Genomic DNA, 27,440 nt, shown 5'->3' with positions numbered 1-27,440 from the left:
CTGTGTGACAGGCCAAGACTTAGTATGATGCTAGGCTCTTGGTCGTATCCCCTTAAAGGAATCTATTCCTGATTCCAAGCCTTGAGCTCTACCCTGGGCCCAGGAGTCTGGCCCTAACAGGTACGTTGTTGGGCTATGTAGCCTAGGCCTTTGGCCGTAGGGGACAATGTCACGGACAGCCGTCTAACGTCCTAGTCTGGCCCTAACAGGTACGTTGTTGGGCTATGTAGCCTAGGCCTTTGGCCGTAGGGGACTATGTCACGGACAGCCGTCTAACGTCCTAGGAGCAACTCCCATGGCTATGATAGAGTTGGTACTTAGTGCTCGCCATAGGTTTCCGGCGTGCACTCCCCTCAGCATGGTGGCGTGGGTATGCCGTTCCCCATGGCGACCCCTAGAGGACGCAGTTCAAAGTTCCCTTGATAGGGAACGTCTCAGGTTACTTATGTAACCATGGTTCCCTGAGTAGGGAACGAGACACTGCGTCCTCTAGGTTTCCTGCCATGCTTCGGACGCAAGCTTCAGATGAAGAAGTGAATGGCGTGTTCTCCCGGCGCCTATTTATACTATAGTCACACCAGTAGTGACGTCATGGGCAGTCGCCGGCCAATATGTTGGTGGTGTTTTTTGAACGTATGCTTCAGACACGGGTCACGACGAGGTGTTCCCCATAGCAAACCCATAGAGGACGCAGTGTCTCGTTCCCTACTCAGGGAACCATGGTTACATAAGTAACCTGAGATGTTTACTATTGTCATTTTGCATTATTGACACACTATTTTTCTAATTAATGCTATACAGTTGCTTTGACAAAATCTGTATTGTTAAAAGCGCTATACAAATAAAGTTGAAAAAAGAGAAAGTATGAGCGCTTTTGTGTGTATGAGGTGCATTTGACACTCCAGTTTAAATTATTTATCGCAAAGAGATGGAGTTCATCTTATATACTGCAAACTTCACATTTACACCACAAAATATAAATAGAGAATTTACAGTATATATATGCTATATATATATATATATATATATATATATCATAAGAAAAATAAACAATAAGCCAACAATAATCTTACAAACTTAAAATGCAGAATGACAGAAAAATAGGATGAATAAACCATATTTTTACAGTCAGTGCAGAAAAATGGCCATTACAGTCAAATTTAAAGTGAAATTACAAAGAAAAAAGGACTTGAGCTGTTTTTGTGAAGCTCTTTCATTTATGTTTCTTGGCAAATTTCTAATGGCGAGTTTCAGGCTTTGGTGCCTTTGTTCAGTTTTGTTGGGCGACATTCAAAAGCACATGAAAAGAAACAGCCAGCGTTAGATAAAAATCGAAGTGCAAACACACTCACATTATCAGGGTGCATAAAGGCTTCGGCCAATCAGGGACTTTTGAGTTTCATTCGGTTTGAAGGCAAGTGAACAAAAAAGTTTGGAGAAGAATTCAGAGGTGAACGCCAGTAATGCAGTAATGTGATAGACATTTTCTCTGAGGAGCTCTTAATGCTTTTAGGACTTTCAAAATACAAAAACACCAAGGCTTCGAGATGGACCTTACTACAGAACACAAGATCCAGGGGGCGTGGTCGGATCCAGATCCAACTACTCCCACCTAACATATACCTAAACCTATCCGTCTCCACCCCCGATCCCTAAACTCACCCATCTCCACCCCTAAACCTTCCAATCGCCACCCTCTAGATGTGGATCCAACCACGCCCCCTGGATCTTGTGTTCTGCAGTGAGAGGCTACTGAAGGCTTCTCAAAAATACTCTATAATATTGAATCTGAACACATAAACACACACAGTGAGAAACATCTGATCTACACTCTCTGACTGTCCCGAAGCAGAACAAATGCTTGATAAACAAACCAACCAATCAATATCCTCCATTTATGACACATTCGTTTCTTTTCCTCGTATCCTTGCGCTCAATAAGGCAATTAGTCTTTTGTTTACAGCGTTCATACGGCAGATGCTCCAGACGGTCGATGGTATTGGCAGACGCTGTAATTTGTTCACGCAGGTCAGGCGAGAGGTATTTCAGATGTGAATAAACACCTTAATGTTGAATTCTTCAACCTGATGAGTGTCATTAGGATAAAGATGCATTCAAACGCACTCAGTGAGTTTATATGATGTTTCTGTTTCTGTTCACTGTTTGATCTGTGAGTTTATTCACTTAGTGTGGCATTTCTTTGAGGATCTACTAATGTGTCACTGAATCTGAATGCACTTATCACAGCAGGTAATTCACACCTGGTTCTTCACGGCTCAGTGCTGAATGTGCTTCTCCGTGGTCTAAAACATGAATGCGTTCATTTGGACGCAGACACACAGTCAGCAGAGAATCTGCAGTACAATGAGAGTGAAGTGAATACTGATCAGCTGCCATCTTCATCAGTTACATGTGCTGCTCCCAGATCAGCTAGCAGGAGATTTTTCGCTTGCTTTGGCTGGATGGGCTGGAGATGGAAATGGGAAACTAGGGGTTGTTTCACAGAGGGACTCTCACAGTGTTCACAGCTTGAATTGTGTACCTGTATGCGGAAGAGAATTCTGGATGATGGCTGAATTGAATCTTATTCATATGGTTTCTCTCTGAACACTGTGGAAACCCTGATGACTCTTTGATTTGAGCAGATCTCAACTAATTGACCATGTGAGCAGGATTTGGTGGTTACCTGCTGCTCTCCCACTGTGCACGAAGCATTTCTGCTCCAGCTTTGCTTAAACCTTTCTTACAAAAGCAATCTGGATTATTTAGCAAATTTAATTTTTTTAAGTGTGTGTGTGTGTGTGTGTGTGTGTGTGTGTGTGTGTGTGTGTGTGTGTGTGTGTGTGTGTGTGTGCTGTTCAGCATTCAAACTTAGAATTTTGATCAAATTATTTTTTAAACATCTATTTACCTAATGAATTGTGATATAAGTTATTGGCATATATAGGCTTTTACACTGTACAGTCACCATATTGATTCTTGTGTGCAGCTGAATGAGAACAATACATATGCTGAGCGTCATTTACACAGAATGGAAGCCTCAAACCTAAACATACATAAAATTTTACATGGACAGTTCACCCCCCAATAAATGAAAATTCTGCCACCTTCATATTTTGAAGAATGTTGGTAACCAGACCAATGTGTTTTCTGTTAATGTAGGGGAATGATTCTCATTTTGTGCCCAAATTGTTGGGCAGTCGTGGCCTGATGGTTAGAGAGTTGAACTTGTAGTCTGAAGGTTTGAGTCTGAGGTCTGGAAGGAATAGTCGTTGGGGGGAGTGAATAACCAGTGCTCTCTTCCTCCCTCAATACCACAACTGAGGTGAGACCTTTTAGCAAGGCACAGAACCCCAAACTGCTCCATGAGTGCTACAGCAATATGGCTACCCACTGCTCCGTGTGTGTGTTCACTACTGTGTGTGTGTGCGCACTTGTATGGGTTAAATGCAGAGCACAAATTCAGAGTATGGGTCGCCTCACTTCACTTTCATTTTCTCTTATGGTGTTCCGCAGGGTTCCCTTTTGGGGCCTTTTCTTTTTGCAATATATAGGCTTCCTCTAGGTCATATCGTTCAGAGACACAACTTAGCATTTCTACACCAACGACACTCAGGTTTATCTTCCTGTTAAAGATAACAGCTGTTCTGTGTCCAGTTAGTCTGAGTGTCTGCGTAACAAAAAATGCTGGGAGGACACGGTTGATTGTCTTACAGCTAAACAATGACAAAACTGAAATAATCATCTTTGGCCCATCAATTCTGACCTATGACATTGTCAATCAACTTGGTCCCCTCTCTTATAATGTGCATAACTGTGTCAACCCCCCCTCCCTTTTTGTTTTGATAAGCAGATTAGCTCAAGATAATGTTTTCTAAGAATGACCTCAAACCTGTTGTTCATGCTGTCAAAACATCAAGGTTGAACTACTGTAATTTGCTCTATCTGGATTTGCCTAAATCAGCTTTAGATTGCTTGCAGATGGTACAAAATGTGGCAGCCAGATTACTGACAAGCAGTAGAAAATGTGAGCACATTACACCTGTTCACCTCTCTTCACTGGTTACCATTTAAGTTTCGTGTTGATTTAAAAATGTTGCTCTTTATTTTGCTTTGCATGGACTTGCACCTCAGTACATTTGTGATCTTCTCACCCCATATACTGCTTCAAGACCCTTTCGATCATCTAGTCAATTTCTACTCTCAATTCCTCGTTCTTGTTTTAAAGCTAAAGGTGATCGGGATTTCTTAGTGGCTGCTCCTATAGGCTCTAGAATAGTCTTCCTCTCTATATTAGATTTGCTCCTTCTCTTTCTATGTTTAAATCCTCTTTGAAGACCTATTTTTTCTTTGTATTTTAATTCTTCCTGAGAGTGTACATTTTTCATTTGTCCATCTTATTGTGTTTTGTATATTGTCTAGTCTTTAATTTTGTTTTAATTCTGTTGTATATTTCTTGTACAGCACTTTGGTTTCAACATATGTTGTTTTAAATGTGTTTTATAAATCAATAAACTAAACTAGACTAAGACCTCCTCACAATATCTTATTTTATGCTGAACAGAAGAAAGTAAGTCATACAGGTTTGGAATGACATAAGGGTGAGTAAATGAAGACAATTTTCATTTTTGAGTTAACTATCCATTTAAAGTGCCCCTATTATGCTATTTCGAATACTGCCATTCATGCAGTGTGTAATGTGGCTGTATGTGAATTTAAACCATCTGCAAAGTTGTAAAGCCAAAAGTGCACGATAAATAAAGTTACTGTCTCCTAAAAGAAAGAATCGACTCAGCCTAAACGAGTCGTCAGTAATTCGAATCCCAATTCCGGGAGGTTACACATCACGGGGTAACACATTTGCATAATGCCGACCTATGTTTTACGTTGGCCGGCCACGAACAACTTGATCTGCCCTCAAACACTGAAGCATCTAACCAATCAGAGCAGAGTAGGCTCACAGAAAGGAGGGGTTTAGAGAGACTGAATCTTAGAACTGCTTCGAAAGAATCGTTTGCGAATCTTTGGAATATTAGGTGATATTAAATGCATTTTGTGAAAACGAAACCATTCTGAGACCTTGCATGCATGTAAACCTACTGTAGGAGACTCCAAAACAATATCAGGAACCTTAAAAATGGCATAATAGGGAAACTTTAATACTATTCTTTTGTTGCTTTGCAAACTCTGGTATTTCCTTCAGGAAATGCAAATGTAGTTGAATTCATTACTGCTTTTCTCTGCAGAAATTGCCACATTCTTCACATCTCTTGAACCTCTACGGGAGACTGATGCAATTGTCATTCTGTGTGTGTTACATTTTGGTAGTAAAACAAAAAGAACACTGTAAACAATTAGTGCACACTTTCCAGTTTTGGCATCTTTAATGCCTGAGTTACTCCTGAGCTACACATGCTAAACAGCTCATGCTAGCACTCACTGCGACACTGCCATTGATGACGCAAACATACTGCAGTTCAAACCAAGTAATACAAAGTGAAAAGAGATTGAAGAAATCGAAACAAGTGTGAAAACTGCCTTATATAAGTGCTACACATATACATAAATGACTGAGACTGTGACAGAATGAACAAACGCCATCTCTGCCTGTCCCAAGCTGTAGGTTTGAAACCCTTTTCTTTCTCTTGTTTAGATGTGTCATTCTGTCATCGGCAGAAATCTGTTTGCTTTTAGCGGCACATTGCAACAGCTCCTCACTGACTTCACATTGACAGGAAGGGGATCAATCTACAGAGCTGTGCTGCGACAAATCCACCGACACTTTGACAAAGACAGACTATCACCATTTAACTAAGCTGTGTTTTTGCAGAATCTGAGAAAAAAGAAGATAATTATCTGCCTCAAGGGTCCTCGACTCGACTCAGCACTAAAAACACATCAACCGTGTGTCAAGCAATGAAAAAAGCAAACTTTTTCAAACTAAAACATTTAAAAAAGAGAATTTGCTCTGTGTGAACATATAGACGAGTTAAAACACTTCAGCAATGTGAACAGATTGATGCCATCTGACTAAAATAAAACAAGAGTGAAAAAAACAGGGTTTCAGAAAGAACAAATGAAAAAGGGAGAGAGATATATGTAAAAAGAGAGAGGATAGATGGATGGATGCATCACCTGTGGTGCACAGAGCACATCATGCTTGAGCACTTTCAGGCCGTGAGGGATTGTGGGTCCAGAAGGCTGCTGACAGAGCGAGCAGGGAAAGTAGCGTAAAATGGAGCAAGAGTGTGGAAGAATAAGCAAAAAAAAGAGAAAGAAGCAAAGAAAGGAAAAAGGACAAAACTGGCGGGTTCAGTGTAAGTCAAGCTGGTGAAATTCAGGCTTTTGTTAAATATGTATGAGCGCTTTGAGGGAAAGAAGCTGTTTTAGCTGTTTGACTTCTAAAGCGACTCCAATGTCACGATTCTCCCTGAATGACTTTGACATCGACCTGGTGTTAGTCTAAAACTCCAAATCTAGCACATAAAATCTTGTGGAATCAAGCAGAAAGCTCAATTTACAAGTTGATCTTTATTAAAGTGTTTTTTGTGTGATGAACTGAGCTTTGTCAGGCTATAAACTTCTCATGATCTACAGTAGTTTAACTGCAGTCACGCTGCTCTGTTACAAACAAATAAGAAGCAACTTGAAGCGATGGGAATCAATATTTATTTAATAAAATTGTAAGAGTATAGAATTTATGTAGTGCATAGAAGCGGTATCCTATTCACCCAGGACAAAAACAATGAGGAACTCAATTTGTATGATAAAATCAAAAGTAAATACAGATATTTACACTAAATTCTGAATCAAAAACATAGGGATAAATACCAGTATTTCACTTAATGTTTATTTCACTATGACAAGAAGACATAAAGTTAAAGTGATGTGTAAGACATATGGTGTCCAATACTCTGAATCTGTGCTCTGCATTTATTCCATCCAAGTGCATACACACACACACACACACACACACACACACACAGTAGTGGGCAGCCATTTTTGCTGTGGCGCTTGGGGAGCAGAGGGAGGTTTGGTGCCTTGCTCAAGGGTTTCACCTCAGTCGTGGTATTGAGGGTGGAAGAGAGCACTGGTCATTCACTCCCCCCCACCTACAATCCCTGCCGGTACCTAGACTCAAACCCACAACCTTTGGGTTACAAGTCTGACTCTCTAAACATTAGGCCACACCTGCCAAGTATTGCTTCAAGGGCTAGTTCACCAAATATGAAAATGTTGTCATCATATACAATACACACCCTCATGTCACAAGAAACCTACGACTTACTTTCTTCTGCATAAACACGAAAGATAATATTTTGAAGAATGCTGGTAACCAAAAAGTTTCCATTGACTTCCACTGTATTGACAAATAAATTGAGACATTTAGCAAAATCCTCTTTATGTTCCAAGGAAGAAAGTTGGTTTTGGAATGACAAGGTGAATAAATGATGACAAGGTTTGCATTTTAGGGTCACTGTCAGTTTGAAAGAACTAATTTACCGTAATTAGGTTTGAGATGAGAGAGTGAATATTCTATATCTAGATTCTAAACAAAACATTGATGTTAGTCGAACTGTTTTTTGGCTGTGGTTTACTAGTTCTCAGCTTAAACTAGATGGCCTGTCAGGTCAAAACCAGGTCCAATAACTAGCTAATCAACCATCTAAACCGAGAAACCAATTTCCACCATTTTAACTAGATCTTTCAACAGGGAAAACAACAAATGGTGGCATCAGGTAGTTGGTAATTTTGGTGATTTGAGTCACTGTAAGCAACAAAAACCAAAGCAGCTCTTCACCATCCCAACATACCCACTAATAACGAAAATATGACACAAGCATACAGACCTAGTTTAATGATCTCAGATGACTCAGCGCCTCAACTCATAAAGACAGAAGTGAAACCTTCTCAGAGTCAGAGGATAAATATTTGCTGAAGATCTTGAGAAGCTGAGTGAGGAGGGGAAGGAGTGGCAAATAGACGAAAGCCATTGCCAGGTTGAGACAGAAGCCTGTTTTCAGCTAATGTATTGGAGAGAAGAGCGATCTGGAGAGGTCTATTATAGTTGAGGAAGAGCGGGAAAACACGAACAACTCTTCAACCATGAAAGAGGTCAGGCAACACACACACATATGCAGGGATGAGAGTTTCCTTTGAATCAGTGTCTTTGTCTTAAAGTGAGGACAAGACACAAGCATAAACATGCTGAACTACAGCATTTATGTGCGCTAACCTCAGCAGAGCTGTCAAAAGTCACAGGAGCGAGACGGAGCGCTGACCCTGCCGACCCCCGGAGACCCTCAGTGACCCGGAGTCTGGAAACTGACAGGCAGAGAAATCCACAGTGAAGCCCACAAAACTTTCTGCTCTGTAACTCAACAGCCACTCTCCTCAGAGAACAGAGGCCAGGTCACATCGCTCTCAAAGACAAGAGGACTTGACAAAGAGGGGGGACATGAAAAACACAAAAAGCTGATTCAGAAAGAAGGAAGAGGGAAGAGAAGAGGAGCACTTGAGAGAGAGAAGGACAAGAGCGAACATGCAAATGTGGAAATGGGACAAGGAGAAGGAAGAGAGGCAAAAGTGAGACAGAGAAACATATGGACGAGAGTCTCGCAGATGGCGGAGACATGCGGCCAAACACAGAGAGACAGCGATGAAGAAAGAAGCCGGTTTGATCTGCTCATGGGTGTTTCGGTAATAATCGGGCTACTGGGAAACATGGGCCGCACGCTTTAATAAAACACTAATGCAACACTAATGAAATGAAGTTGGTTAAGGGGTGTTTCTTCAACTTCTGGTATTTTTATAGCACAGTTCTTGATTTTTATTAAGACTAACAAATTTTCTATCTCTGTTACATTAAACGGTCTTGGAAACATTTGATCATGTCTTAATTTCACCCTAAAGTTAATGTATTGCTTTAGCAGGGAGATATTAGTGTCCATGAAGAGCTTGACATGAAATATGACATGTAATGTGTGAAGAAACAAGTAAAAACTACGTTAAACATCACTTGTGAGCAGAACATTTTTATTATGCATCTTTTCCAATCAAACTAATTTTGCCAAATTAAGCAAAAAAGTGTGAAAACATTATTTGTGTGTATTTAGAATACATAAAATGCTAGCACTGAAATTAGCCTTGGCAAGACAAAGTTGGCTATTTTATTCCGAAAATGTTAAAAATGTAATTTCCATCAAACACACATTTTGGGATTTGGTGGCAATGGTACTGTGATGGGAATTATCTCCTGTGATGTATGTATATACACGTTTGGACATTGTTAATTGATAAATGAGCAGTAGTAGTTAACTAGAGAGTGTGTAATGTTTTTAAAGGGAGTTTACTTTATAAAGTTCTATATAAGGCCATATAGTTGAAGAAATACTGATATATATATATATATATATAAAAAATATTTTTACATTTTACAAAGAAAAAATTAGTAGAGCTTATCTGTGCAAAATTCATTACCGTGACGTTGATTTGTGGGCATTGATATGTGGTTGCTAAGTTGATTTTTAATTTTGTTATTTTAATGTGTTATTCCAGATGCCTTAACAATCACCAACAATACATCTTTTTTGTAAAATATAAAATTCAATCCTGTGATCTGACTGACAGAAGGAAGTGTGAATTTGAGGGCTACTAACTGACAGGTTTAATTTTAGGGGAAAAGGTCAGTGAGGACACGGACAGAGATCACGGTGCTCTGAGAAACTAAGACAGAATTAACACAAAACTTGCAATTAACTCTAGAATAAAGTCACAGCTCTCTGAGTCAATTTATGAGACAGAGAGAGACAGACAGAGAAAAAGAGGTGAGACAGATATATAGCCCCATTAGAGAGAATTATAATTTGCAGACACTTAATTTGATCTCAGATAGGATGATAATAATATTTCTAGGCCAAGGCATCAGTAAAGCTAAGCGAGTATGAAATAGTTTATTACAGTCAGAACAGAAAACCCTCAAGGAGCAACAACCCACTGCAACAATGCATGTGAATTCATTGGTTGACAAAAAAATGTTTTTTAGTCAACAACAATTTGGGAAACCAGTTCAGAGTCAACTGTTGACCACTTCAGTGTTTGCGTGTTCATAGAACTGAAGCCAATAATAAGTGATGCTCAATTTCTGATTCATTCGATTGAATAATTGTTATTGCATAAAAAGTAAAGTGACTAATAAAGACAAATTTCAACACACTATTGTTCAGCTTCTCAAAACAATCTATTTTAAATTAGAAGAAAAATCCCCTTCAGGGTTCTAGTAAAACATCTTCAAATGGTATTTTCCACACACACGCACGTGTAACTAAATTGTCAGTTCAGTTTGTGCTTTGATCTGCAGAAGTGTTCAGTTACATCTATTTTTATCACAGTTTCTGGGGTATTTTTGTGCATTTATAAAATCACGACTCTTCGTGAACTCATTTCGGTGCAGCAGGCAGTGCACCAGTTTATTTTGACTTCCAGCAGAACGGTTGTTCTAATATCACATGACACATGAAATGATTAATATAATTAGTCTAGAATCTAACCAGCCTCATTATTTGCTGAGCACTTTCAACAAATATGTGTTGGCGCTTCAGCCCTTAAGGTCATTACACCCTTTTTTGTTTTTAAGCAGAATAATTTGAACTCAACAGGTTTCAAATACTCACAGATCTCAGCTTGTAGTGTCAATGATATTGTGACGGGATTATGTAATAATGGACTTCATTTTCTGTACATTACTAAACCTTGGATTCATAATTTTACACTCAGACTGGCCGTGATTGTTTCTTGATGAGTGAAATCAATGAGCTGTTTGGTGTATAAATCACAAAACACAAGCTAAAGGGCTAATTATTCATAGGCTGTTAAGAGTTTAATGTGCTGAGCTGGAGTCATCGTGACAGATTTTTATGAATCATAGATAACATGCTGTTGATGCATCTTTTAAGTGATATTCACCGTTAGAAGCTCTGACTTTACAACTTTCTATTAGGAAAAGAGCAGCAAAAGCATTTTTTTTTTTTTTTACTTTTGGATGGCAAGGATTCCCAAATATTGCCTAAACTCTTATGCTCACCAAGGTTTTATTTATATGATCAAAAATGTTCAATATTATAACAATTTAAAATAACCATTTTCTATGTTAATATATTTTACAATTTAATTTATTCTTGTCATAGCAAAGCAGAATTTTCAGAATCCATTACTCATTGATCAATTGAAAGTTCAAAACAACAGCAGTTATTTGAAATAGGAATCTTTTGTAACATTATAAATGTCTTTACTGTTGTTTTTGATCAATTTAATGTGTCCTTAAAAGTATTAATTTCTTTCTTATTAATTTCTTTTTCGTAACTAAAAGAATTAATTTCTTTAAAAAAATTAAAATAAAAATTCTTACTAACCCCAAACTTTTGAAACTTGGTAATGTATAAAAACCTATTCATAATGCTAGAGAAAAATGTTGAGTGTTATATATAATTTAATAAATGCAACATGTAAATATTTTTTAACTGTCATAATACTAAATAAAATTTTGAAAATTAATAAATTAATATAATGGATTGTTTGATTAATAATAAGTTATTAAACATTTTCAAAATCAATTCAAATTTATTACTAAAGTGTTTTTTTTACATTAAATATTCTTGCAAAGTAATGTTAAAATGTTTTGTGGAAAAAAGAAAAGAAAAAATCAGTCCAACTTTAAACATTTTCAAAATCAATTCAAATTTATTACTAAAGTGTTTTTTTACATTAAATATTCTTGCAAAGTAATGTTAAAATGTTTTGTGGAAAAAAGAAAAGAAAAAATCAGTCCACCCACACAGCCGATTAGACATGAATTCCCCTTCAAATCTTTCTCTTAAGTGTCTCATTAGCACTTCAAAGCATTTCATTCAAATCAAACCTTAATTTTAGTGGATCACAGTTTTATGCTTTTAACAGTAGAGTATGCTGAACCTTGTCTTATCAGTCCCTGTCTCTTTTGAGTAAGAAATGGGAGGAATGACGGTGTGGTCAGCAGGAGGAGTGTCCCTGTGGTCTCTCATTGTTTTGTCAGGGTTCAGTGTGTGTGATGTGCTTTTTTTAGCAGTGTTATAGATTTAGCCACTGTAGCCTCAGGTCGCAGCCACTGGCTGACAGAGCGCTGTGATTGGTCAAGGCCTTCCAGCCCAGCCGGCCATTTGCCCTCTTGGGGTCGAGACATTAAAGCCATAAAGACAGTCTTCCTCGCTCACTGGACCAGAGCTCTTTCACCCCATCCACCCATCCGTTCCTGATTCAGCTCCAAACATTCCTGCTTTTTACCCCTCCATCATTCATGATCCTGCACTTATTGTCTCTCTCTCTTTCTTCCGATGGCAGTCCGCAGCTCCCTGGACGCTGTTACATTACCACACAGCAACAGATGAGGCCGGACTGACTGATGCTGATGTGGGATTTACCCCATTGATTCTGCTCATATGCACACACACACACACATGCACTGCTCAAACACATGCATACACATGTACACACAAAATAAACACTCTTAATTACACATGCATGCAGCGCTTTGTGTCCAGGCAAATGTTCCTGCAAAACACCCACACATGCACAGGGGTGATGGCAAGGACACAACTTCAGGCCACATCTATTTTTGTTTGTTCGTTTTTCTGTGTATTTCATTAACCCACATTTCACACAGTGAACTCTGTGGATGAATTTGTTTGATACTTAAGGGTCATAAAGTACATTACTGTAGTCATTTATTTTTGCACTGAACTCCACTTGTTGTCAGAATGAAAAATGCTGTCACAATGCAAATAATATACTAATAATATATCTGTCACACTAAACTAGAATCAAAGTTCTGGGAGTTCAGTCTAAAATACAGGATATTTAAGTAAGGAAGATGAAAACCCTACTAAAGCAGACAGTGTAAGATCAATAAAACTGAAGGTGACTTACATATACTGTGCAGAAAGAGACTGATGTAAGAGAAACTGCTATTTTTTAATCAGTTTATAAAAGAATCGACCAAACACGCCCTGAGGAAAAAAGCCAGAGGAACAAACTCTGCGGGGAGGAATCTTGTTAAACAGAAAAAGTGCTTTGCACAAAAATCCCTCACTAAATGCTCTCTCAATTGAACATGTCCACCTAAATATTGCTTGTTTGAAGAATGTAAGCTTTCATGAAGTTTTAATCAGTGGGCAAATAAAACCAGTCCAGACGAGACAGTAGAGCTGATTATGTTATTGCTCAAACTCTCATGTCATGGCATGTTTGCAGTAAATCAGATGTGATTGAAATCAGTAACATCACTCCAGACTCCAACCCACCTCAGATCTCAAGGAGAAACTTCAGACAATGAACAGAGATTGAGATGAGTGCGATAATTACCCTCAAACCCAGACTAATTAAAAGCTTCTGATGATCTGGTTCATCTCTACAGCACCTTACATTACAGCCGCATCAAACTCACATCAACACGTCTGAAACTCTGGAGCTTAGAAGCAGAGCCTGTGACCTTCAATACATATTCAATCTGCCAATCAGTTTCAGCTGATATCAGCAAAAGATGACATATATCATTTTGTGTGAAGACATCAATGGAGTGAGTCATTACAAAATTACCCAAAAAAGGGTGGACACATTCAGTCAAACATCTTAATTGTGCATTACTTGAAATATGGTTGGTGACAAGAATTCACCACATTAACCAGATGGGTTTAAACTAGATTTTTAAAAATTGTCCTTTTCTGCATTGTAGACACTCTTGTTTATCACTGACTCATCAAACTGAAAAATGTGTAAATTCACTTTTGCATTTCTTTTATTTAATTGCTCTAAAGAAGAATGCTGGTCAGATTCAACAGATTGAATTATTAGATTCATCTACATCTAGTTTGGTGCCTTTGTGAGAACAGTAGCCTTTATTTGTGTGTTTTGTGCTTGCGTGCTCCTACAGTGTGACGGCCAGCTTGACATTTCGTCTGGCGGCCGGACGGTCCGTCTCCTCTCTGTCATAATCAATCCAATTATAGGATTACATCACACTTTATTGAACAGTCCTCTGGGAGCCGGTTTGTCCAGATCTAATCCGCATTATAAAATCAGACACTTCTGCTAGTTGTGAGCTGAAGGATTCTTGAGTTTTTCACTTTGCTCTTCTCACAAATCCCTCTTCAGCAGCATCACTGTCCGTCTGAGGGGCTTTATCCTTAAAACCATTTAAATAGGCCATAAATACTTAAATACTATCATCTTCCATCATTTCCATAGAGCTTCATAAATCAGCATAAACTGACAGATGCCCATTAAACTACAGCCTCCCACTATGATGGGTAGATGCAAATCTGATGGATAAATGAAGGATTTATAAAGGGCACAGCTCTCTGTATTTTATATATTTCTTTTTTCTCTCTTTCTCTTTACAGTTGATCCTAAACGTCCAATCAGCACGAGCCGCCAGCCACCTCACAGGTGATGAATGAGGCTCCAGCGCAACTCTGACTAAACCAGTGACAGTGTTACTTTCTCAGACAAATGACTCTGTCAGCCAGAATATAACAGTCCTAGTCGTAGCTGAGGATTATGGGAAAGACGCTCACACTTGGGGAAAAGATTACACGGGACACCAAACTCAACTGACATCACAAGCTGCCAGAAACATCACAGCCGTGTTCCCCTGCTGGATTTTTTTCAGTATGATCTGATGTCTGGATCCCTCAACCATCAGCAAACTTCCTTTTTAATCCTTTTAAAGGAAACAGCAGAGTTCCTCCTAGCTGTTCTGAATCTCCATCTTTGCTTCAGCTTCAGGTTTGAGTCTCAGCAAGAGCCGAGCTGAAATGATGGGCAGAATCGATAGAGACCAGAGGGCTGTAGATTTCAGAAAGAGGCTGAGACAAGGTCTGTGACATCGCCTTCAGCTTTAAAACAAAGCAAGACCTCGACTCAGCAGAAAGAGTGAAACCCGGCTCCAGCTTTCATCATTCCTCAAGCAGGCCGAAAACACACACACAGCTGTGATTAAACACACTAAAGGTCATTGTGTTTCCTTGAATACAGGCACACTGCTGCTCTGTACTGCAGCTCTGAAAGCAGAAAATGAAGACCGAAGAACTCAATGCAAGAAATGACAAGTGAGAAAAATGAGAACATATTGCAACATTGTGGAAATGTTGATTCACTCTTCATACTGCACTGTACTCATGAGAATCACACGAGAGACACGAGAGTCCATTCATTCCAGCAGAGTTTGACATTAGCATGCTGCTAAAGACATGATGCACTAGCAAGCATTAAAAATGCATACGTATTGACAAAAAATAGTCAATTTTAATTTGAGTAGTAAGTAAATTCACAGTCAACATTTTACTAAATTATACTAAAATAACACTTTCACTGAGCATGTCCCAATGTATTTTAGGATTTTTTTTTTTTTTTTTTGAGAAGGATACATATAATTATGTCAAAAAATGTCATGTAAGAGAATAATTTGATATTAATGTTGATAAAATCTAAAAATAAAACGACAACACAAATACCTATAAATAAATGTATTATTATTATTAAATCATAAAATCATTTATAGTCAACATTCCTCAGGCTTCAGGAATGTGTCTATCATGTCTGAAAATGTGAGCAGATTTCTCACCAAACTTTAGAACAGATTTAATGACACACTCTCACACTTGCGTTTTTCAATAACAACTGCTCTCATTGTTCTAGATGATGAAGGCTTCTAACTCATATTGAAATGCAAAGCAAAACTCATGTAATATTAATAGAGCAGTTGCAGACACCTGTATGTTTTCTTCCAAAATGAATGTGACAGCTCATGTGATTCATGACACCTGAGGAGCAGCAGTGTCAAGTGTCTCCTTTGATCATGTGACCCTGTGTGATCTAATAGCTTTCTATAATAAACAGCAGCATAAAGCAGAACCCCCGTCACACACATACACACACACACACTCATATTAATTCATTGTGAATGAGCTCTCTGGTAATGGAAAGCAATATAAAGGTCTAGTCAGCGCTGGGATGTTTTTCACTAACATGTGAGGAAAAGGAAGTTAATAATGGTTGGCTTTCTCCATTTATACCTGACGAATCAAGAAATTAAGATTTCTTATGCTTGTGATGAGGATTTTGGTTTTGTGCTCCAAAATGGAGTGATCTATAACCAAAATGAACTCATCAATCATACTGGCACATTGTACAATAACGGATGCTTTTGAAATGAAGACTCCTTCTCTTGAAAAGTCAATTCAGACTATGTTCAGAACAGCACACTACCATACTACTCATACTACTGTTGCAGTGTGCAGTACATATATTACACACAGATTTGTCATAGATTTTCTACATCTGTGGGCTATTCTGGTGACCAAACATTTATTGTTGCATGTGTACTGCTTCACATGCTACAAGAAGTAGCATTCTATACTGCACAGTATGTAGTAAGCAGTATGATATTGTTCATTTTTGAACATAGACACCCTTAGAAGAACTTCAAAAGTCAAAGGTCAGGTTTGAGAAGCACTTGGCAAAACACTCTGTAAGTCGTTCCTCAGTAAAAGAACAGAGATGGAGGGCGTCTGTTAACATTCATCAGACATACAGCAGCTTTGTGATTCTTTTATAATGTGCCTCATTTTTCATCTCTAGTGAAATACCCTTCAGTTTTACAACGTCACTTTGACACTGATGGTGAGTCGCTTTCAAAACGCCCCTCGTCCGACCTTGATGATTAGCTTTAATGACTTCTAGAAGAGATTACCATTATCCCTGGGATTTGTTGTATTAAGGTCCTGACCCAGAATATTCACAAAGAGAGACGGGCAGAGATAGTGATCGAGACACAAAAATAAGGTATTTTAAAGTGAAGCTTATGCTTCAATTTTTGATGAAGTAGTGAGGGATGATGGGTAGGCTTCGTGAGTCATGTTTCGGGGAGTAAGGACACTGAAGCAGCGAGTAGGAAATACTAAAAATGAAATGACAGTGCCAGAGTTGTATTGATCATAAATAATAATGACGTGTGGAATAGAGCTGGAATGGCGCAGTGAAAAGTGACCTTGCAAAGGACGTGAACTGCAAAAACGAGTGTAGAAATAGACTAATTCAAAACAGGAAAAAAAACTGTCCCATCCACTTCAAAATCAATCACTCACCTCAGACAATATTGTATATGCGGCACCTTAAAGTGTGTCTGCTGTACGTGAGCATCAGATGTCCTCAGACGTCCTGCTGTCAGTCTTTAATATCTCTCAGATTAATACACATAGTTTGATCTCAGGCTCTGGCACTGTCACTGATCTCCCAAGACTGAGGAAATTACCCAGAATGCTCTGTTCTCACTGTAATCTTGTAAAGTAGAGGTGCCCCAAAGGTTACTGTGATAAATGTCATCATTCCCATCATGCAGTGGGTTAAATAAATCTGAAGGTCACATGTGTGTGATCTGATCTCTAGGTACATGCACTTCAGCAAAGAGGAATTTGTTGCTTGATCAACATGCAGGAAGTTCAAAGGAATGACAGCCAGATCAATGAACGGCACTGGGATTTGATTGGTCTGATTAGTAGGACTGGATCTCTTCCCAGTGTCCGGCTCATCACACAAACACACACACATGCACAAACACACACACACACTGCTAATCTTTTAACAGCAAAGGCAGATTTACCCCATCCACATTTGTCACACATTCGATTTCCTTTTGCTTTTGTTAGTATCTGTCCCTCACATGCTGCTGTCAAGACTTTGAAGAGTCCGGAGCGACTCGGCCTCTTTTTGATAGATCATTGATCTCTCTCTGAGAAGCACTTACTGTAGATCAGTATCTAAGGAAGATCACATCCCTCTTAAAGGACATGCTAAATGCTCACTGTCTCTTGACGAACAGATGATGTGCTCCATTACAGTCTTCACAGAAGCAGATGATATTTACAGCAGTGCAAAACAACCAGCTGGCAAGTCAAAATTGAAATAACAATAAATGCTTTTTAAAAGTGAAGCATTTTATCAGTTTTTATTGAGTAAGTGATATTTAACACCAAAAATATAAATAATATTTTTTTTATACAAAACATATATTTTTACGTTTAAACTTTTTTCTCTTTAACTGGACACCAAGCATTTATCGTTGCACATATGTTTAAAATATAAGTTAAATATTTAAGAAATGTATACCGTTCAGTATCCAATAATCAATATAAGCTAGTATTTTCCATGAATTTCTTCAGTTCCCTATAGCTGATTGCTCACTCAAAGAGCTTTATTTTCAACTACCGTCTGAAGAGTCTATTTTATCGTCTTGCTCTGAGCAGCATCTCATTTTATATACAAATTGACTCAGTGTTTGAGCACCAGACTGTGAAAAAGGTTCTTGTTTTCGGCAGGATTCAACTTAGTCTGAGAATTAGCCGTCAAGTGTGTTTTACAGCATACAGATTTTTGAGGTTGAAATGTCTAATGAAAGCGGCTGCAAGAGCTCACAGATGGCTGATTTATTTATTTATCCATTCAGCAGGAGCTAAAGAGTGTCCTCACAACAACTCCCAAAAGCATCAGACAGTTTGATTCTTGCAGCTGAGGACACTTGTTGATGTAATGAAAGCTAAATGGATGAAGGGTGTCATGGATGCAAACACACTCCGCTCTGATTCTTCATGGACTTTCATTCATCTTATTATCATTCTGCATGTGACTTTTCTGGAAGCTTTTGCGTCAAAAGCATGAAACCGATTACTGATCATCATACAAATGTATTAACTGCTACCCGCCAACAAAGTCCATTTTCTCCTCTGGTTTACATCATTTCTTGAATCTCTTTCTTGTCATTCCTTTTTCATCCTCTGAGAGAGAGCGAGAGAGAGTGAATGAAAGAGAGGGACAGAGAAAGAGAGAACGTGTTTGGTGGTTCTTTCTCTCATTTGTCAGTCACAGTAGATGATTTAAGTTGCTCTAATTGGACTCTGCTTCAGATTCCACGGGTGAACAATGGCTCGCTTTGATGAAGGAGTCGTGTTGTGTTTTGTGCCGTCGTTTCTCAATCTGAGAGAAACCGTTATGCCATTAGCGACGAATCACATGCCAAGAGCCATGGATACAAATAACTTTAAGTATAAGTATAAGAAGTAGCAAAGCAAATTACTTGAAATCTCTCAGGTCGAAAAAAACCGTAAGAACCAGAGTGTGATGAAATGCTTTCAACTGCTGTAACAAGCTTTTAAAACATCTGTGTGAGGTGTTTCAAGGACTTAAGATGCGATCTGCCCTTAACCCGTATACTCTGATTTCATTTCTCTGTATTTTACTCTTTTGCATGAGCAGAATAACAGAATGTCCCTGTTTTGAGACCAGAGGGGCTGCAACTGCTCCAACACTCAACACACAGACGATGCCTTTACCAAACAGATGCATTCATTACATCCACATCATTTCTCATATGAAGCCACACTTCACACTGAACCACCTCACCCCTCAGTGTAGCAGTGACATGCAACATTACAACAAACGTGCCAAAAGTATCTTAAGATCACTGAATCAGTTTGAATCCAGACAGTTTCTTTGCACAAGCAGCATCCTTGACATGACATTTTAACAGCCAGACGTGATCATCTTTTTAGCAGGTGAAAAAATCGGTTACACTTTACTTGAAGGGGTGTGCATAAGACTGACATGACACCTTCATAACCATGACATGACACCTACATAATCATGACATGACACATGTCATGAATATGAAGGTTTTTTATGCATGTTTATGACAACTGTCATTAAGTGTCATTCGCTCAGTTATGTAATTTTTAATGCAAAGATGACATTGTTTGAGATGTCTTTGTTGTGGGCTATGGTGAGGGGTAAGGGTAGGGGTTGGGTTAGGTTATGGTTAGGTCAAATAATGTCATATTTGCATTAAAAATGACATAACTGAGCGAATTACACTTAATTACAGTTGTCATAAACATGCATAAAAAACCTTCATATTCATGACATGTGTCATGTCATGATTATGAAGGTATCATGTCAGTCTTATGCACACCCCTTCAAGTTACCAAAAAATCTCCAGCCTCATTAAAGGGTTTGGCATGTTTGAAACGATTCTGTGAAAAGATCCAGCGGGACGTCAATCAGTAGAGCAGCAGTAATGAAAAGGCTCATTAGTGGCACGAGTATGGAATTACTTTTGTGCCAATAAAAAATTAACGTGACTTTTCAAGAAACTTCTTCACATTTGAAATATAAACTCATGAGACATGTGACTTTCAACCCATTACTTTTCTGTATTGCTCCAGGACTGATTTCATGTATTAAATAATTTTTTAAAAATTCAGTGTGGTGCAATTTTTTCAAGGCACTTCAGTGTCTATAAAGATTATATTGTCTGCTCGGTGGACGGACAGATCAAATAATTGTAATATTGATTCTGCTACAGTTAATTCGAAGATATAATCTAAATATTTATTATGAATCATAACCAGTTATAATTCGTCATAAATATTCCCCTTTTTAGAGCTAATAAATAATAATAAACGTTACAGTTTCTACTTACTAGAGTTTTTTTCTTCAAAATTATGTGAAAATCATCGTTTACTTGCTCACAGAAAACAATATATTGATTTAAATCTTCTAAGACACTTTTTGTGTAGAAAAGGTATATGCGAGGAGGCATGAATGTTCATGCATAATGCTGTGATTCACACCTGAGAAGACAAAGGCCTGCACAATGAGCTGCATAATGAGCCTTTCAGTCAGGTGTGTGACTGAGAGGGAATTGCTACAAGAAAGAATGTGAGGAAAAAATAAATGTATATATATTTTTTTGTAGTTTATTTAGAATATATATAACTACCACATAAAATAACTCGAGATTAACTTGCGAGTGCAGTTAAGTTAGGTAGGTCATTTTCAGCTGTGAGTCCCAAAATGGGGGGTGCAGGCTAACAGGTTAATACACTGCATGTTTTGCTAAATGATTTCTCCTCTTTCTTTCCCTGATCTATACTTACAAATATGCTTCCAAAGTTTACATCAACACTTCTGAAGTTTTAATTCGTGCTTCTGAAGTTTTAATCCGTGCTTCTGAAGTTTTCATTTACACTTCTGAAGTTTCTGTGTGGATGTGAGCATCTGGCTTCCTATTTCACTTTAGTGATATAAATGGATGTGGACTGTTCGTCACATGATATAAAACCATATGTAAACAAGTTATCACATATCCTGCACAGAATACCAGCAGTATGAAGCATAAGGCCAGAGACTATTGAGCCAGTATGTCATAAGATAACCCTTGTGAAAACGAAGTACACTTTAGCATAGTTTCAAATAACATATTGCAAACTAAATATAATATTTGTATACACTCAAATGCATGATCTTTACAATTAAATGAAAATGTATTATAATTTAAATTATAAATGTAATTTAAATTATAAGTGGGACATAAGTGAATCTTTAAATTTAATTTCATGATTTTTTTAATGTCTTTGAAATACGGTTAAAGTGCACTGCCGAATGTACGGACAAGCATTCATGGTTAACTGACATATACGTTAATGTCAATTCTATTGGAATTTGGGTTACACTTATTTGAAGGTGTCCTTGTTCCAGTGTAATTATACATTTAAGTAATGAGTAATATTAATTAACTACATGTACTTACTGTATGGTTTGGGTTAGGATTAGGGTCTGGCATGTAATTATGCATAATTAATTGTTATTATAATAGTAAGTACATGTAACTGGTGTAACAAGGACACATTAAAATAAAGTGTTACCGAAATTTGTATGTCACGTATTTACATTGTTCAGTTGTACATTTGTAATGATGAAGTTTCAATTTAGCACATTTAAAATATATTAACTGTAAAAGTCATATCAAATACACTTGTAGCGTCTGCGTAGAATCATGCATGATCTTTGGGTTAAGAGACCCTTTTAGCTTTTGACATTTGCATATAAATTACAGTCCTGGTCACAGACGTTACACTTATATGGGTGCTAAATGTTAAATGGGCCCCCCCCCACTATCAGGGAGATGCTAAACAGTTTCACCACTCTCGCCTTCATTTGGAGTTTCAAACACATTCCAAAGAGACGTAAATGACCCCCGGGGCCGGGCACAATGGGCCTGGCTGACCAAGCAAACTAACACACACACACACACAAACACACACACGTAAAGACCTTTTACTCTATTATACTCTACAAATATATCTGGTATATTGCATGTGTTGTTTGTACGTTTCCCTATTAGATTAACTGAGTTACCACTAATTATTTGTATTAGTTAAAGCCCTAAACACTGGTATTCAGGTGTATGGATGTATTTTTGGTTTTTCCCTATTAGATTAGCTGAGTTACCACTCGTTATTTGTATTAGTTAAAGCCCTAAACACTGATATTCAGGTGTATGTATGTATCTTTGGTTTAATCTATTCCAAATGTTTGTTTCTTGGTATCAATATTATCTGCTCTTTATTCCTCAAACAATGATGTACAGTATGTGATTGTGAAACGCATTATACGATTTGTACTATATTTTGGGTTAAAACTGCAGAAATTCCAGACCGCCCATAAAACATGCAAATGGGTCATAAAGGGAAACAAAGGAAACTTCTCCCGCTCAAAAATTCACGCCTGGTATTGGCCAGTCCACCCAGAATAGGAACCCTCAAAAGTGATTAGCCCGAAATATATAAATATATAAAAATAATCTTTGCTCAGAAACCCTCTTCGTTTGAGACAATATATTTCCAAGACTCTCAAGATCTTCCTCTTGAGTTTTTATTTTCTGGCAGTTTTTATCTTCAAGTAACTTTAGTCGCTGTGGACTTTTCCTTCTTCAGAAGAACCAGAAGTAAAACTTCCAGCTCACTCCTAACGAACTCATCAAAGACCTCCGTTGTCTACCTCATCAGGACTCTTGTTCAGCAATCGAAACCAATGCAAGTAACCGTTTACAACTATTTAAATGCGTGTTTAAGTTTCAGCCCCTTTTTAAGGTGATTTTTGATTCTTTGATGATTTTCAAAGGTTGTGGTTAAGTGATGTGAAATACTGCCATTCTTTTTCTTTCCTCTCTCTTTTCCTTACTTTGTTTCATTCTGTATATATATGTGTTTTGCTTAGTTGTATGTTAGATATAGTTTCATTTATTAAATCCCTTATATTCACAACTGATGGTCTCTGTTTGCTGCTCACAATTCGAAGTCAATGAATGTTTGAACCCTTGCTACATTTGCTAAATTACTGCTAGCACTGCATATAGAAGGACAGTTTATTCTTCCTTGGCCAGGAAAATAATCGTTCCTTGAATTGATAAATGATTATATTGTCTGCTCGGTGGACGGACAGATCAAATAATTGTAATATTGATTCTGCTACAGTTAATTCGAAGATATAATCTAAATATTTATTATTAATCATAACCAGTTATAATTAGTCATAAATATTTCCCTGTTCAGCTGAAAAACCCTACACACTGCAACTAAAATTATAATAACTTTTATATTTACTTAATAATAATGTAAGTACTTTCATGTGCTTTAATATGTAGTATGTATCTAAATAAGTATACATCTTTAAACCGTGAAAAAAAATGTACTTTAAAGTAACACTTTTAATTTGACATTATTACAAAGTGTACTTTTTTAAATACATACTTACATAATATATATTATCTTCAAGTACAGGGTTTTTTACAAATACTTTTAAGATTTGAAGCACACTACAAGTGCACATGCATAAGCACACTTCTTTTTCACAAGGGAACATATACTAGCATTACCAAGAGTGCTACAGTTTCCTCACTACCACTAAATATTTAAGATTTATTTACAGATTTAGTTTGCTTTAAAGTCCAAATAAAAAACCCTGCTGGAAAATCCAGCTTAAGCTGACTGCTGTGTTTTGGAACATGCTAGACGGTCATTAGCGGCTGCAAACTAGCAGACTGACTGCCATGTTCCAAAAACGCGGTCACGCAAGGGCGTTCCCAAAGCGACTTGACGCAGCGTCTCGTTCCCTCGGGGAACCATGGTAACATACGTAACCTAGAGACGTTAACGGCTTAAGCTAGATTTACCAGGAGGTAAAAATGAGAATGAAAGTAATTCAGAAAGTAAATCATTTAAATGTTGTGTGCGGTGGTCGGTCTTAACCCAATTAGCAAACAGAGCAAATGCTTCCTAGAGAGCGTTTAAGAGAGTAATGAAATATTACATGCACACTCAAATACACACTTACATGCAAATGCACAAACACACATTTATAGAGGAAGTGAGCAGGCGGAGCAGGAGACTGACAGACAGACAGAAGCCCAGAGAGATTGATGACTATATTCAAATGAATGCTGAGAACTGACAGGAACCCAATGGAGCGAAACACTGGCACAGAGAGAGTCTGATGTGAGCCAGTCCAGCACAAGCACACTCATACGTAAAACTACATACAGTAGCACAGACATCAATACAGCAACAAATGCACACTTTAACACCACACATGTGGTGTGTGCTCTAATTCTCTAGACAAAGCACAAACACAAACGGCTTAAAATGCTTTTAGGATCAATAAACACAAGAACTGAGTTGCTACTGACACTCCTTCACCTCTACACGATCACGAAACAAGAAGTCACACAGAACCAGCTGGCAGTACAAATGGAACAATGAAAAATCCCATGAGAAGAACAGTCATTGCCCATGTCAAAAGCATCACTGAAGCCAGACAAAGCAGAGACATTTCACCGCCCATCTTACCTAATTTAGGGAGGGAATATTTGACTTTGAAGTAATCCTGGTAAAACTGCAGGAGTCTCTTGGTGATGTGCAGAGCGTAGTCCCCCGATCCGCTCTGGATGGTGTCAGGTCTGGCGTACAGCCGAATCTACAACAACGCAACATAAGAAGAGAGAGAATAAAAGTCAAACTGTTTCAGGTGCTGAATGAACTCTTGGAACTATACGACTCTGGGTTTATTCTTAACCTGAATTCCCTCAAGGGCAACGGTTATGGACTTGAAAGATTAAGTTCCAAGAGTAAACCATGGTGAATATATCTGCCAAATGCCTTCATCTGGCTTGTGAATTTTGCATTTGTCTTTCAAGTGTACTTTTCTCCACCCCTCATCCACTGTGAGAGGCATTAAGAAGTATTACTATTACCTACTCCACAAGTAAAAATCATTTCATTATCTTCACAGACTACAGGAAGATGAGCTGCAGTATTTAGTGGCTCTAATTACAGAATTTCCAATGAAAAACTACACTAACATTCCCCTTTTTAGAGCTAATAAATAATAATAAACGTTACACCACAATACCCTGAAGAGATATCCAACAATCAGAGAAGTCACTTTTGCATGGAAAATTACTAGCATATTGGCTGTTATAGATTATTAGTACTATTAAGCACATATTAATGCCATATTCTGCATGACCATATTTTAGATCCCTTAATTCTACCCCATACCTAAACTTAACAACTACCTTACTATTAATAAGCAGCAAATTAGGAATTTATTGAGACAAACGTCATAGTTAATAGTTAGTTAATAGAGTGAAAACTGGACCTTAAAATAAAGTGTGACAAATTGTTTTTATATTTATAATGAACATTTTGTACCATTGTTTTGATTTGATTGAGTGATTTGCAATGCTTCATGGGATTAAGAGTCCACTCACTCATAAAAGACGTAGACAGTTTTAATACCTGTTTTGTTTAAATCAAAGTTTGTAATTTTTTGATTCACCTCAGAGCTGGTTGGTTTGATACATGGCTTAATATTTTATTGAACAACTCATTCAAAATCCTTATAGATTGGTGAAAAGACATATACTTCCAGAAGCAAGGCCACTGAAAGAACAGGCAGCCATTTCTACTGGAGTTATGTCGCTTTAAATTAACTGACTGCACTTTCATAAACCATAATGTTATTGGACTGTAGCTGCTGAAAACCTCCTCCATATATTTGTTTAAAATTGGATTATTTCCATCAATTGTAAATCAGGACATGTGTCCTTTGAAATAAATTAGATTTCGATGAAAAAGCAAAGACAAAGCATTTGCAGTATTGCAAGATTCTTTATTCTGTGTGTGAGAAGGAGAAAGGGAGATAGGAGAGAGAACAAGTGTGAAAGAGAAAGTGTGTGAGGTGTGGCTCTGTGGGAAATGTATTCCCAGAGTAAAAATGATCTTGGACTCTTTTAGCCGAAGGCTGATGCACGGCACGGCTTTCTGAACGGGCATCCATCTAGTCAGAATGAATGTCCTCCTACACTAACAGAGTTACAGTGCAAAACAAGCAGCAGGAAAGGCTTTGTTTCAGAGCCTGGCAGCAATGCACATTGAATTATGTGTTGTTTACCTCACATGTTGCTGCCTTATCGATCAGCTCTATGTCTGATATAAAGATGAATGGGCGGCACTTAGGGCTGTGAAAATAATTCAGAGCTCAATCAAATCAATGTGATTTTAAAACAACCTGTAATTAGACAAAGCACTCGAGTTGACAATCAAGAGACGCTTCATTAATCAGCCGGTGTGAAGATTGTTCAATCCGACTCCAGTATTGACTGCTTCATTTGTTTGTTTGTTTGGTTTTGTTGAAGGCAGCTTGACAGAGACTTAAATGGGGTTAATTGAACTTTAATAGAGAGTCTCTCCATGAGCCGCTGCTCGACATTGATCCGCTAACAAGCTCTTTCTGATGAAAAGATGAAGCTTTAGTCAACACATTCTGCACTTGACTTGATATTAACAACCTGTTGAATTATTATTCTACATACGTCTGAATGTGAGGGATACTTCAGGCGCTTTACATTTCTCTAAATGTCCAGAGCAAACTGTGCTATAACAATTATACATTATGTGAAATTGTTCTTCTAGTTTTACATAATTTGATTCCTAGTTAGTCTAGCTAGTCACCAGCTTGTGTTGTGTAGACCAGTTCGACTGGTTAAACAACTTGACCAGAACCAAACCAGCATAAATCAGTCTGTATCAGGATGGACATTAATGCTGGTATTTTCAATTTAAAACCTACATAGACATTTCAAGCCATTTGTTTCCTACAGCTAAAATCACAATTTTGTCCATTAAATGCACTGAACATACTTTTTGATCAGGCTGAGTAATTTCATGAATATGTAAAGAGCAAATTTAGTATAGTGGTGTTGAATTTTGATTAGATATTACATTCAAGAACATTTTAATGAAAAGATAAATAAAACTGACTGACACTAAACCAGTAGATTTAATAATGGCTGCTGCAGTGTTATGAATGAAATATGCTCTTTTAAATTAATTAATTAATTAATTTAATTATCTTATTTTAGCACTTTAAATAATATAAGACACTAAGTAAAATTTACACCTGGTCAAAAAGGGAAACTCTGTTCAGTGTGTGTGTGTGTGTGTGTGTGTGTGTGT

The 27,440-nt window shown here is 37.7% G+C and overlaps 1 protein-coding gene across 1 annotated transcript in view; it reads right to left on the bottom strand.

Annotated features, from left to right (window-relative positions):
- Positions 1-27,440, bottom strand: part of LOC107590972 (thyrotropin-releasing hormone-degrading ectoenzyme-like) — a 122,661-nt gene that overhangs the window by 83,983 nt on the left and 11,238 nt on the right. Inside the window, exon 3 of the mRNA XM_016279942.1 lies at positions 24,771-24,897. Coding sequence (XP_016135428.1) covers positions 24,771-24,897 — 127 coding nt within the window. The remainder of the gene's footprint in view (positions 1-24,770; positions 24,898-27,440) is intronic.

This window comes from Sinocyclocheilus grahami, unplaced genomic scaffold, assembly GCF_001515645.1.
Source record: "Sinocyclocheilus grahami isolate Dianchi unplaced genomic scaffold, SAMN03320097.WGS_v1.1 scaffold135.1, whole genome shotgun sequence".
In the NCBI taxonomy this organism is placed as follows: Eukaryota; Metazoa; Chordata; class Actinopteri; order Cypriniformes; family Cyprinidae; genus Sinocyclocheilus; species Sinocyclocheilus grahami.
The sequence above is the reverse complement of the archived record's forward strand: the minus strand, read 5'-3'. Positions and strand labels throughout refer to the sequence as shown.